This window comes from Calidris pugnax, unplaced genomic scaffold (genome assembly GCF_001431845.1).
Source record: "Calidris pugnax isolate Ruff unplaced genomic scaffold, ASM143184v1 scaffold74, whole genome shotgun sequence".
Lineage (NCBI taxonomy): Eukaryota > Metazoa > Chordata > Aves > Charadriiformes > Scolopacidae > Calidris > Calidris pugnax.
This window is the reverse complement of record NW_015090790.1, coordinates 1,786,903-1,799,533: the sequence shown is the minus strand read 5'-3', so window position 1 is coordinate 1,799,533 and position 12,631 is coordinate 1,786,903. Positions and strand designations below refer to the sequence as shown.

Sequence of the window (12,631 nt, the reverse complement as noted above, 5' to 3'; positions counted from 1 at the left end):
TTTATTTCAGCCTCTGTTGCTATAGATGTACAAAATAGTTGGTTTGGCTCCAGTTTTGATAACTTAATCAAAATATTTGACTTCCTGATTATGAGGGGGATCTGAAACACTAACTGTTGAAAAATGAAAGGTGTACTATCAAGCAGTCTAAAAGTGCTGCTACCTAGAGAGACTATTTCAACGCCAGTTTTAATGTGTCTTAATATTGTTAAAATATTTCTCTTGGAAGGGGAGACTATTTCTGCCTTTTACCTCTGCTGGAGAGCTGGCAACAGGGACAGAAGTTCATTAACAAGCCCGTTCCCAGTGCAGTCCTGGAAACAGCGATGCCGTAGCGGTCAGGGAGGAAGTAAATCAAAAGGCCATATGAAGTTCAAGCTCTATTAAAAGTGTGGAAGAAGAAGTAGCATCAATATTAAACACCACTGGGGAAGAATGGGTAGCTTTTTATTTTTGTAGCCTGCTTGCTATCGTTATGGCTAAATGGAAGAGGTGGCCTCTGTCTGTTTTCAGCTGGTAGCCAGGTTTTTTTATCTTTCTCCTCTTTGTGTACAAACTAGATTTTTTATGTGCTTTGTTATTTCACTTGAATCTACAGTAGTTGGTCTTCTCTACCGAGGAATTTTCATCCAGGCTTTGACAGATGCTGGAACAGAGATGGCTGAAGGAAGATGTTTTCTGGGATAAGGCAGGAAAGACGGATAGGACTCTTGTTTTTATCTTTTGGGAATAGTTTTTGTGTTTTCTGTTCCCGTTGTGAATTTTTGTGTAACCGCAAAGTCAGAAAGGATTTCGTGTTTAATGCCGTCCGTAGCTTGCTTTTTGACATCAGGGAAATTTAGAAAGATTCCTACATAGTTTTAGAAAGGGGAATTTCCTTACAGGCTATGGCTTAAGTAAAAGCCCAACTATAAGTGGTTTTTCTGAAGAAGAGCCTTTCTCTCACCCCTTTGTCATGGAGCTTTTATTTTTCTCTGTAGTGCTCAGGCAATAAAAGTAGTGCTTTTACTGTTCTTCTGTGTTCCTTGTATGAAGAATACTTGAAAAATATAGCTAAGAGAGCAATTTCTATCCTTAAATTCAAAGACTGAAAGAAGGGACTTCAGTTTCCATCTTAGTTTCACAAGACCTGTAAGAATATGCACTGGGGGGAAGTCACTTTTGATAGGTTTTTCCAGAGTGATTTTATTTTCTTTAGATATAGCAGGAATGCATCAGAAGGAAGTGTTCTGTTTCAGAATCTAGAGAAAATAATTGCTGGGTTCTCCAGTTATGTGCTGCTGAACTTGGCCATGACTGTAGTGTCCCACTAATGACCTTTCAGGACCTTCAAACCTGTCACAGGAGAATGGGTCTAAACCAAGGATTTTATTTTTTTAATTAATCCTGTTATTCTTTTATAAGTCTACTAAATGGTAAAATGGTCATCTACTGAAAGAGGGAAATACAAGCTTTTGAAACCTATGTATCTGAGAACGTATGATAAGACAATTAAGAGTTAAAAAGAATCCTGATAATTTGTAAGTTCTTGCCACGCGGTTAGGTGATGCGCTTTTATATATTGCTATGCACAATGTGTCAATTTAAGATTCACATTTTTCCTCAGCCTGTAGGCAAGTAGGTATATTTCTGTGGGTCAAAGTGTGTTTCTCCTGTAGGAACTGGGGAGCCCTTCCCCTTCCTACTGTATTTATTGTGGGTCTGGAATAACGCCTGGGAATCTGGGACTGCAGATCACTTCCTCAGAAAACCATTTGGAAGATTTCAGAACACTGAGCACGTTTGGTGTTTCATGACACTGACAGCACAAGCGTGACAGCTTTGAAATCAGCTTCCTCTCTAAATTAATTTGTTTCTTTAAAACTTGAGGAACTTTCATCAAGTGTTTCATAGAAGCCTCTATGAAAAAAATGATCCAGGTTTTTGTTTGGTTTTTTTTTTCAGGAGCGTTTTTCAAGCTTTTTCTTGTTTGCTTGCTTTTTGCTTTTGTTTTTCAAATACAGATACGGTTTTGGCTTTCAGCTGTCTATTTTGATAAAATGCTGTACTTAAATGGTGTAGCTGTTCATTTCCAAAGCCTGCTTATATACAGTCTGAAATGGTTGGCAGTGGTTGCTAAGAGACATACTATTCAAATACATCCACAAGTGTCTTGTGTTACGAAGGTTGCTGTTCTGGAAAATTTATTTCCCTTTTCTATGTACGTTTAGTGTCAGAACGGTCACGTACATTAGGGAAGTCTTGTAGCTTATTCATAAAATAAGACTTTATTGTTGAAACCTGATAACAACTGGACATATCAAAAGAGTTGTCTTTTTTTTTTAAAAGAAGGAGACTTAGTTCAGTGATGTTTCCAGAGGGGGTCTGTGTAAGAGAATTGGAAATATAAATATTTTGCTCCTAAAAGCAATCCAGTAAGAAACTTAAGAACATAAGTGTTTCGAGCTGTTTGCTGTCTTTGGGTGAAATTTGCTATTTGGGGAAGGATGAGGTAACTATTTATTTATTTAACCGTAGAACTAATTGAACAAAGCAGTGTGTTTCTAACCTCTGGAGGGCAGCTGACAAACTTCATTGTTTCCTCGTGAAACTCCCACCACAGATAATACTGCAAGGCAAAAGATAGTGAGATCTCATTACGAGCTACAGACACATCCAAAACAATGAAGAATACTTACCAGTACTAAACCTGGATATTAGCAAAATCAACTTTTAATCATCTTTTCCTGTCTTTTCTTCTTTTTCACCTCCTCAGAGTTGTGTAACAGTTTAACAGAGATCACGTAGTATACATACACTGACATATCTACTTATAATAGGTATTTATAATATATCTATTTGTGAATCCAAGATGATTTGGGGGCCTACCATCCTTGTAATAATTTTCTGACAGCATCTTACACATTTTTAAGACCTCTTTGGCAAACTGCCTTTCTTTCTCTCGCGAGACAGGTACTGTTTGACGATTACTTTCTTGTTCATGCAAGAGAAATACTGGTAGCTTATAATTACCACCTTAAACTTCCCTATTTTGGGAGCGGGGGGGTGCAGTGGGAGGGTTGGGGTCTTTTGGTTTGGGAGGTTGGGTTTTTTTTGTTGTTGTTGTTTTTTTTTTTTCTTTTAAATAATGTTTACCTTCTAACTTAATCCAAAATATCTGCCAGAATAGCCAATGTCGTGGTGTCAAAAAAGATGAAGAATTGATAGAGGGAAGCTCATCCTTTTGTGGTAAAGGATTGAAGGGGAATAGAACAGAGATCTGCAGGTGATATTCCTGCTTCTCATTCCATGCCTTAAATCTTAGAGGCAACTTCAAGTGTCTGTGTTTCAGGATGTATTTTATACAATACAAGACACCAGATGGCGTTCTCTTTTGACTGAGTACCAGACAATCATTTTGCTGTTTTAAAATCTTATTTAAGAGTTATTTAGTAAAAGTGGTGTTTTCTGTTGTTGGGGTTTTTGGATGCTTATTTTTTTTTTTTTTTAATGGATATTGAAGTTACCACTTTGTTCCACCTGGAGGATTAATTCCCCCTCATGCTTTGATACGTGTTGGTTGGAGGAGATCCTGTAACAGCAGATCCAGTGCTGGCATACGCTTCACCATTGAGAATGAAGGCTATGCAAATCACTAGGAAGGCTTAAGAGCTAATAATATAAATAATAAGCAATTAGAAAAACATGACCTTGACACAGTGTTGTGAAAAAGAAACGTCAGAGCCAACGACAGTCTTGTATTTCTCAGAGTAAAGGAACGGTGGATGGTAAGAGGCAAACTGTCTTATACTGTAGATATGACAGCATCTAAGGATTAGTTTTAATTATTTTTGGGCAGAAGGAAGGAGGCATTTTGGAGCCAGTTAATCAAAAGTTTATTGCTTGTTTGAAGATTTCTAAAGTTTTGTTACGTCAGAAGTGGAAATTAATAAACTGAGTTTCATGATGTACTGGCGTTACCACAGATTTTATAATACTGTATTTCTACCCCTTGGATAGCACAGATATCACATTGCTACATGCATGTGCTTTCATGAATTTAACTTTTCTGTAGAAGTCTGTGTGTCATACTTGTCAAATGTCTACTGTTTCAGTTCTCTTTTTTCTTTAAACACAGCTGTTGGAGCTGTTTGACAGCGAAGACCCTCGAGAACGAGACTACCTAAAAACAGTCTTGCACAGAATTTATGGCAAGTTTTTGGGTCTTAGAGCATTTATCCGAAAACAGATAAATAATATTTTTCTACGGTAAGTTGTGGAAGAAGGTACTTTTTGCTTATGAACATTTTAGGGAACCAATATATTACTTATACTTAACTTTTCTTTTTTTTTTTTTAGATTTGTTTATGAAACTGAACACTTCAATGGCGTAGCTGAACTGTTGGAAATTTTAGGAAGGTAAATTTATTATCTATCTCAAACTTCCCTTCTTGATGCTTCAAAGTAGTGTCAGATTAAGAGAAAGTATTGCTATAAGCCCTGATTCTGAAAACAAATGTGCGCACATGCTCATAGAATCACAGAATCACGGAATGATATGGGGTTGGAAGGGACCTCTGGAGATCATCTAGTCCAACCCCCTGCCAAAGCAGGGCCACCCACAGCAGGTTGCACAGGAATGTGTCCAGGTGGAATGTCTCCAGAGACGGAGACTCCACCACCTCCCCGGGCAGCCTCTTCCAGGGATCTCACAGGAAAGACGTTCCTCCTCATGTTTAGGTGGAACTTCTATTCAAGTTTGTGCCCATTTCCTCTTGTCCTGTTCCTGGGCACCACTGAAAAAAGACTCATCTTTAAGTAAAGTTATTTTGAGTAAATCTAATACTCCTAAGTTGTACTCAAGAACACCATGAATTGATAGACCACATAGACAAGGTCTTACCTGTTTGGCAACAGGTTTGTGCGGCTGTTTATATGATTATTCCTAAGTTGGAGCTAAATTGCTACCTAGATATGTGCTGCAGTAAAGCTTCACAAAAGTCAGCACCCATTGAATGACTTCAGGAATGTTTTTTGTGATGATAACACTAACAAATATTTCTCTTCTAATTTCCAGTATTATCAATGGTTTTGCTTTACCTCTTAAGGCAGAGCATAAACAGTTTCTGGTGAAGGTGCTGATTCCTTTACATACTGTCAGGAGTTTATCACTCTTCCATGCACAGGTAGAAATTATAAAAATATTTTCTACTCGCTTAGAATGATATATTTTATTTTAAGGTTGCTTTGGAAATTTGTGTAGCACATAGAAGGTGGGGTGAAGGTTTTGAAATGTGGAAAAAATGCCATAGATTTTTTAAAAATTCATTTAACGTGCTTTGTGTGATAAATGTCTTGCTTCTGATTTGATAATAAAAAGTGTAATGTACGTTTGTAATATTTGGGGGATTCCATTTAGTAGTTAAACTCTCTCTTTTTAGGTTTTCCTCTCTGCTATTTTCTCATTTTCGTGTTTGCCCTTCCCATTCCCTCTCCCAAGAGAATGATTGGGTTCCCTTAGTCTCGTCCTGTCTAAGCTCTTCTTCACCCTGGCAACTTTCTGAATACAAATACCCACGTTTTGCATAGTGTTTAACATTCTTCCTCACAGATTTCTTAATACTGCATTTATGCTCTAGTATATCCTTTTATAGATTCATCCTGTTACTCCAGGTTTTAGCTGTCTTGGCTCATGTTGCAAGAGTTTTCATGGTTTAGCTAACGTATAAAATGTCTAAAAAGATGCAATGTCTAAAAAGATGCAGTTTCAGAGAATAACAGTCTTGAAAACATCGGTTGTATGACTCTATCTAGAATTCCATATTGCTCTGCTTTTGATTGTATATGCTACTTTTTCCCTGTTTCTTTTTTTGTTCTGTTGTTTCTTGTGAACTGGAGTTTGAGATTTGCACAGTGCAAACTATGCATCTTAGTTTAAAAATTGGATGCAGTTTGAGAAAGCTGTATAACATCTTGCCTTGAGTCTCCCTTTTTTGAAAAATTGTTTTTTTGTGGTTTCTTTATAGAAATGTTCTTACTTCTCAAATCTTTACCTCTTCACAGCTGGCGTATTGCATAGTACAGTTTTTGGAGAAAGACCCCTCTCTCACAGAACCAGTAAGTAGTTCTTTCGTACATTTTTTTTCACATCATAAATGGCTTACCCTGTTGAGAGAAGAGTAAAACATCTAACTTTTTTTTTTTTCCCCTTCTAATTTAGGTCATTAGAGGATTAATGAAATTCTGGCCCAAAACCTGCAGTCAGAAAGAGGTAAGTGATAGGCTAGTATTAACAAGACTTCAGAGTTACTTTGTTCTATAATATAATAGGCAGGGAATCTTTAGATATTTCCAGGTAGACAGGATGTCCTGTGGTGGGTCTTAATATTAATTCCTGTAGGTTATTTTCTATACTTGTGGATAGTTTTGATTATGAAGAGAACCATTTGATAACTGTGGTTTCTATTCACAAAATAAGCACTGGCTATTCTGCAGAGTGTTTCTTTTTGTTTTAGAAAGGAGAAAATAAACATAGCTGAGGGTAAATTGGAAAAGTCTGTTATATTTGGAATTGTTTATGTATGAGGATAATATTTTTCCGGGGAGGATGAAAGATAACGTTTACTTATTAAACATGTAAAACATGCAGTTGAATATTTGCATTTTTATTTCAAATTCTTGATGTAAATCTGAGTTTCTCTAATGAGATTTTGTGACACAGCAAAACTGTTATTTTGAATATTGTTGCCAAAAATGAGATAAAATTAAGAGACTCTCCTTAGCTAACAAAGTGTAAGCCTTGGCCAAATCCTTTGACTGTATGAGGCTAGCTTTTCAACATGGATATACGGATGCAATTCTGATTTTTGCTGTAAAGGGCTACTTTAAATGCAGCGTTTGCACATACTTGTCCTCCTTCTTTTAAGAGACTGAATCAAGAAGCTGCTAAAGAGAGAACTGATAACATTTTTGAGAGAGGGTCTTGCTGAGCTGGGGAGGCTTGTGGTAGAATTTCAGGATTACCAGCATTTTTACTGATCCAGATGATTCAGAGGTTTTATATTCAATGCTTCCTTCCTTGTCTTTAGGTCATGTTCCTAGGAGAGCTGGAGGAAATCTTGGATGTAATCGAACCATCACAATTTGTGAAAATCCAAGAACCCTTGTTTAAACAAATTGCCAAATGCGTCTCTAGCCCTCATTTCCAGGTCAGTGGTAGAGGTTATTGCTTGTATAGGAACGTACACTCTCGATAGCAAACGTATAAACAAAATCAAATGTAAATATTATTTTATGTTACGTGGTTTAAAATACTTGCCTTCTGGATTTCTGTGGAAGAGGGTATGTTGCAGTGGGGGTTTAGTTCTGAGCTCCACCAATAACTTGTCAGATGTGTCTGGGTTTACAGCACAGAACTTGCTGCTCTGAGCCACGTAAGGCCTGAAACTGTACCCAGGCAGACTGACCACTTCTGACTGTAGGTGACAGGTACTCACCGCATCGGCTTCAGGCTGATGGACCACGGAGGGTGGATTCACTCCCATTTTTAGTGCCGTAATGTGCAGCATTCTTGGTTTCCTTACTTCCTTCTGCAAGGAGATCCCTGGTTAGCCGTGATAGAAACTGGAGCCTCTTTTCTTCACGAGAAGGAGAATGAATAGGATTGAAGTTGATTCATATGTGAAGAGGAGATAGGATAGGTAGTGTCATCTTCTAGTAGATATCTCCTTATAGGATAAGGAGTGTCTCCTTATTAACCTAGGTGACCTATTCTGGCACAGAGGCAGATGTGACTTTTAGGCTCTTCCTTGGACTTTGTTTGTTTTTAGTGTAATTTACATCAGTGTTTTCCTTCCTTCCTCCCCGAGTTGATTTTGATGATGGGTACCTTGCCCCCCACTTCAGATCTCTTCCCCTTTATTCAGCCCAACTGCTGGGCCTTTCCCTGTCTCCCTCCTGCAGTATCCCAGCCCTGCTCTCTTCCTTCCAACTGCAGTGGCAGGATTGAGGGATAAGGGGAAATCTGTCTGCTCTCCCTTCCCCTCCACAGCTGCAGCATTAATGCAGTGTCTGCACCTGGGCCTCAGTGAGTAACGACACACCACTCAGAGGAAAAAACAGATTGGATGCTGTGGGATCTGAATTATAGGATAAAAACTTAATTCCATTAATGTGTGTTATGCTACTGATTAAAGTCGAGTTTTAATTCCGAAGTTAACTGATTCCTGTTGATTTATTTTTGTGAAATTCCTCTGTGGTTTGTTTTTCCTTCAGAAAATTACAAAATGATAGGTATCTGAATTCCATATTTTCTTCTTTTGACTCCAAGGTGGCTGAAAGAGCGCTGTATTATTGGAATAACGAATACATCATGAGTTTGATAGAAGAGAATTCGAACGTTATACTTCCCATCATGTTTTCCAGCCTTTATAGGATTTCTAAAGAACACTGGAATCCGTAAGTTTTTTGCTATGATTCTTTATCTTAACATTTGACATACCACAGATAAACTTAGGGAGTGTTTGCTGAAGAACATCTGGATGGGAGAGATCCAAATTCAAAGCTGGCATGAGCAGGTGCAACTCTGTTAATGCCAATATAAATTAGTCTATACTTGAGCTTGTCGCAAACGGTTTTTAATTATCTGGTATGTCTACAAAATCAGTATCTTATGGGATAAAAATAAACCTTCTCACAAGTTAGAAAAAAAGAGAAATTAGATGTTACATTGTTAACTGAAGAAAGTGTTGCTCATCGGGCATTTCTCCTACACACTTTTTAATGAACTGGTTAATGTCTTAAGCCTGATGGCAAATTGTCTCAAAGAATATCACTTGGCATTAGTAAACCTTTGTGGCTGCATCATGGGTGATGCTGATACCTCTGGTACTAGCATTTTTCTAAACATCTGTGAAGCATATAGACATCAGTATGGTCTTAGCTTGGGTTGTTTTTTCTAAATTTATTTGATTACAGCTGTTCTCTGTTATGCACAGTAATAGATATTTACTGTGATATACTGATTTATTAGATAAATTTATTTACTTTATATTGATATCCTGTTAATTTGGGAATTTTATTTTTAAACGGAATGACCTAGTAAACAGTGTTTTAATGGAAAATACTATTACAATGATATGCCATGTATTCTACACTTCAGTTGAAAATTTTTTCTAAATCAAGCTGGCTACCAATTAGTAAACCCGGTATTTTTAACGATCTGTGCTACATTCAGGTCGCCGTTGCTTTTAAGACCTTACTGTAAAGTATTTGTAAAACATTTCATCTTTTAAAACATTAGTCTTTTTGTTCTGAATCTAGTTAAGCCTCAAGTTTGTGTGTTTTCACGATCAATCTAATGCTACTGGAAAGCTTCTGTAACTAACCGTCATCACAAAAAGATGTTTTTCATGGCACAGTAAAGCATTTCCAGCCTCCAACCTGCCCGTTCTCCTGCCCAACCTTCTTTACCATGCCCTGGGATGCTGCTGGTAATGAGAGTATTCCAGCATCCCAGTTCTCAGAGTTGGAATGTTGTACCTTTGACACACAAGCCAGGTTAAGATACATGCAAAACAAAGAAGGTATTTGAAGGATTTTTCTATTTCTGAGTATATTTTTAAATGCAGGCAACAGAAAAGACCATTTATTGGAAGAGGGGAGATATAGATGAGATACCAGAAATAAATTCTTTGCTGTGAGGGTGGTGAGACACTGGAACAGGTTGCCCAGAGAAGCTGTGGCTGCCCCATCCCTGGAGGGGTTCAAGACCAGGCTTTGAGCAACCTGATCTGGTGGGAGGTATCCCTGCCCATGCCAGGGGGGTTGGAACTGGATGATCTTCAAGGTCCCTTCCAACCCAAACCATTCTATGATTCTATGATTTATAGATGGGGAAGGAGGGAGAGTGTGGGAAGTGGCCCATAGTTTGTCTGCTCTATAGGTTTGCTCCAAAGGTTCCTGGTCCCTCTAACGTTGATTCGCTGCCTCCTGGCTGAAGAGTTGTTTCTTAAGGAGCCTCATGTCTGTATGTGACAACCATAGTAGTGGGTCAGGAACTGGGATCTCTTGATTGAGTATCTATTCCAAATTCTTTGAAAGTGGTTTTTTTAGATTTGTTTCTTTCCCTTCTCCCTTTTCAGTTTCTCTGTCTTCAACTCTGCCAGAAAAGAATTTTGCCCTCTAGATAGCCAGACTATTGGCAGACCCATCTTACTTTGGAAATTCTAGTGTATTTTAGGTTAGTTATCCAGTCAGATCGTACAAAAGAGTAAACTGATTCTACCTTTTTTGGACCTTTGTTGGGACAGCATGCATTTGAAGCCTTTTTGAAATTAGTATTATTATTATTATACATCATTTTTTCCTGTATGAACAGATCATGCCCATCATATTTTATGCAATTGAGCAACTCGAATTCAAATAAGCAGTGGTATATTGGCTCTTGGGTAAGGTCAGGAACAGAAATAAGCAACATAGGCAGAGGCAGAGAGAAAGAGATACAGTACTATATATATTTATAAGTATATAATATAGAATTTGATTTTTTAAAAAATATATCCACACACACAGAGTTTTACACTGATAATGCAGCACTCATCTGAAAGATTTGTGGGGTTTTTAAAGGGCTTTTTGCTGTACCAGAGTGAAAATGAATATGAGACGAATGAGTACAAGGAAATCACTCTTGAAATATGACCTTGTATTTTGCATAGATGCACTGAATATTCAGCTCCATAGGAAAATCATAAGGAAATATGAATCATTCCCATTTTGTGTTTTAAATTCTATTCCTTCTGCCAGAATTGATGATTTGAATCCCAGGAGCTGCATTCAGAATTGCTCCACTGCATGAGGGAGGAATCTGTAGTTATATGTAATAGCTTTCTGTTGTTACCTTTTACCCTAGAGTTTTGGGTTGCTCCATTTAAATACTCGGTAGAGACATGAAAGCCGATTCTCACCTTTAAATATGTTAATTAAAAGTAGTTTCACTGAAATCAGAGAATTTACATTATCATACTGGCAAGAGCAGAATTGGTCGCAGAACTGCTGGTAAGAGGAGACACTTCTATTTCACGTTTGATTTCACCTGAAACTAATAGACTCATTTCTTCTTTCTTTTTTTTTTTTTGATGTTTCACAGGGCTATTGTGGCTTTAGTCTACAACGTGTTGAAGGCATTTATGGAAATGAACAGCACCATGTTTGACGAGCTGACAGCCACTTACAAGTCAGATCGTCAGCGGTAACTTTTTAAAGCTTTTTTTGTCAGCTGTGCATAGGGACTGCTATTTAGTTTTTCCCTTACGCTCCGATGCAGCTGCATAATCTCACACGTAACAGACACAATGCCTTATTTTTCCCTCTTTGTGCTCTTTAGCCTTCTCTTTGCAAGATGTAAGATAAAATCACGTACAGGTTGTTCTTCACCCCCTATGAAACTCAGTAGCCATTGCGTTGCTTGGGAATCTGCATTCCTCATGGAATTCCTTTTGATGCCGCATTCCAAAAGACTTAAATGTATCAAGATCTTAATAACAAAAAAAAAACCCCAATGGTCTAAAGATAACGCTTTGCTTAAAGACTTCAACAAAGTCTCACTGATGTTTGGAAAGAGACGTGAGGGAAAAACCTAAGATTTGATTTTCCAAACTAATGTTCTTAGGCTGGATGTGGTCTTAAAGCCAAGAGGCATCTCTCAATCCTTTCATTTCTTATTCAGAGGTTTTGCTGTGTCTGAGTCTTTTAGCATGTAGGATCCATTAGATAGACAATTCATACAATCATTAGTTCCACCCTAGTAAAATGTTTTTTGTCTTTTCTCCTATTTCCCTTAATCTTCATTTCCCAATTACAGTGCAGCATCTTTTCTCAAAAGTTTCAGCTCATCGAAAGCATCAGGTGGAAAAAAAAAGGGGGAAATTTCAGGAACTCTGAACAGTTCACAGCTTCATTTAAGTCATACCTTTTCCATGAAGTTCCCTCTAGCAAAGCACAGGGTTACTGTGTGTCATCAGATCACGTTGGGTTAATAGAGTCTCTGAAGGCTCTTGGAGGCCATAGTTTTTTGAAGTGTGTGGCTGGAGTCCTCTTGTTCTGCTTGATTGTTGTAAAATACAAAGTTCTCTACAGAAAAAAAATTTACACTCAACAGGTTAGGTCATTAATGTAGTATTTTACCTTTCGAGATTTGGATATATATTTGAGCAAAGATGCCAGATGTATTTCAGATAGGTGTTGAGAAGGAAGGCTGAACCTGCTAGTGCAGTTGAGAACAAGTCTTATGAGGAGCGGCTGAGGGATCTGGGGTTGTTCAGCCTGGAGAAGAGGGGGCTGAGGGGAGACCTTTTCTCTCTCTAACTCCCTGAAAGGAAGGTGTAGCCGGGGGGGGGGGTCAGTCTCTTCTGCCAAGTCCCAGGTGATGGGACAAGAGGAAATGGCCTCAAGTTGCACCAGGGGAGGTTCAGACTGGATATTAGGAAAATTTTTAGACTGAAAGGGTTACTAAGCCTTGGAATGGGCTGCCCAGGAAAGTGGTTGAGGCACCATCCCTGGAGGTTTTCAAAAGATGGGTTGAAATAGTGCTTAGTGACATGGTTTAGTGATGGGGGTTTTTTTTAAATATGGGTTTCCTTTGTTTTTTTGTCAG

General features: G+C 38.1%; 1 protein-coding gene across 2 annotated transcripts in view; it reads left to right on the top strand.

Moving 5' to 3' along the window:
- The window catches only part of PPP2R5E (protein phosphatase 2 regulatory subunit B', epsilon), a 79,261-nt gene that overhangs the window by 60,680 nt on the left and 5,950 nt on the right, over positions 1–12,631 (top strand). The window contains exons 5-12 of one of the 2 annotated variants that reach the window (XM_014966581.1): positions 4,118–4,248; positions 4,339–4,398; positions 5,057–5,165; positions 6,043–6,096; positions 6,200–6,250; positions 7,068–7,187; positions 8,309–8,436; positions 11,126–11,212. In XM_014966581.1, the coding sequence (XP_014822067.1) occupies positions 4,118–4,248; positions 4,339–4,398; positions 5,057–5,165; positions 6,043–6,096; positions 6,200–6,250; positions 7,068–7,187; positions 8,309–8,436; positions 11,126–11,212 (740 nt within the window). Of the gene's footprint in view, positions 1–4,117; positions 4,249–4,338; positions 4,399–5,056; positions 5,166–6,042; positions 6,097–6,199; positions 6,251–7,067; positions 7,188–8,308; positions 8,437–11,125; positions 11,228–12,631 lie in introns of both variants that reach the window. The other variant, XM_014966580.1, reaches the window with a different exon arrangement.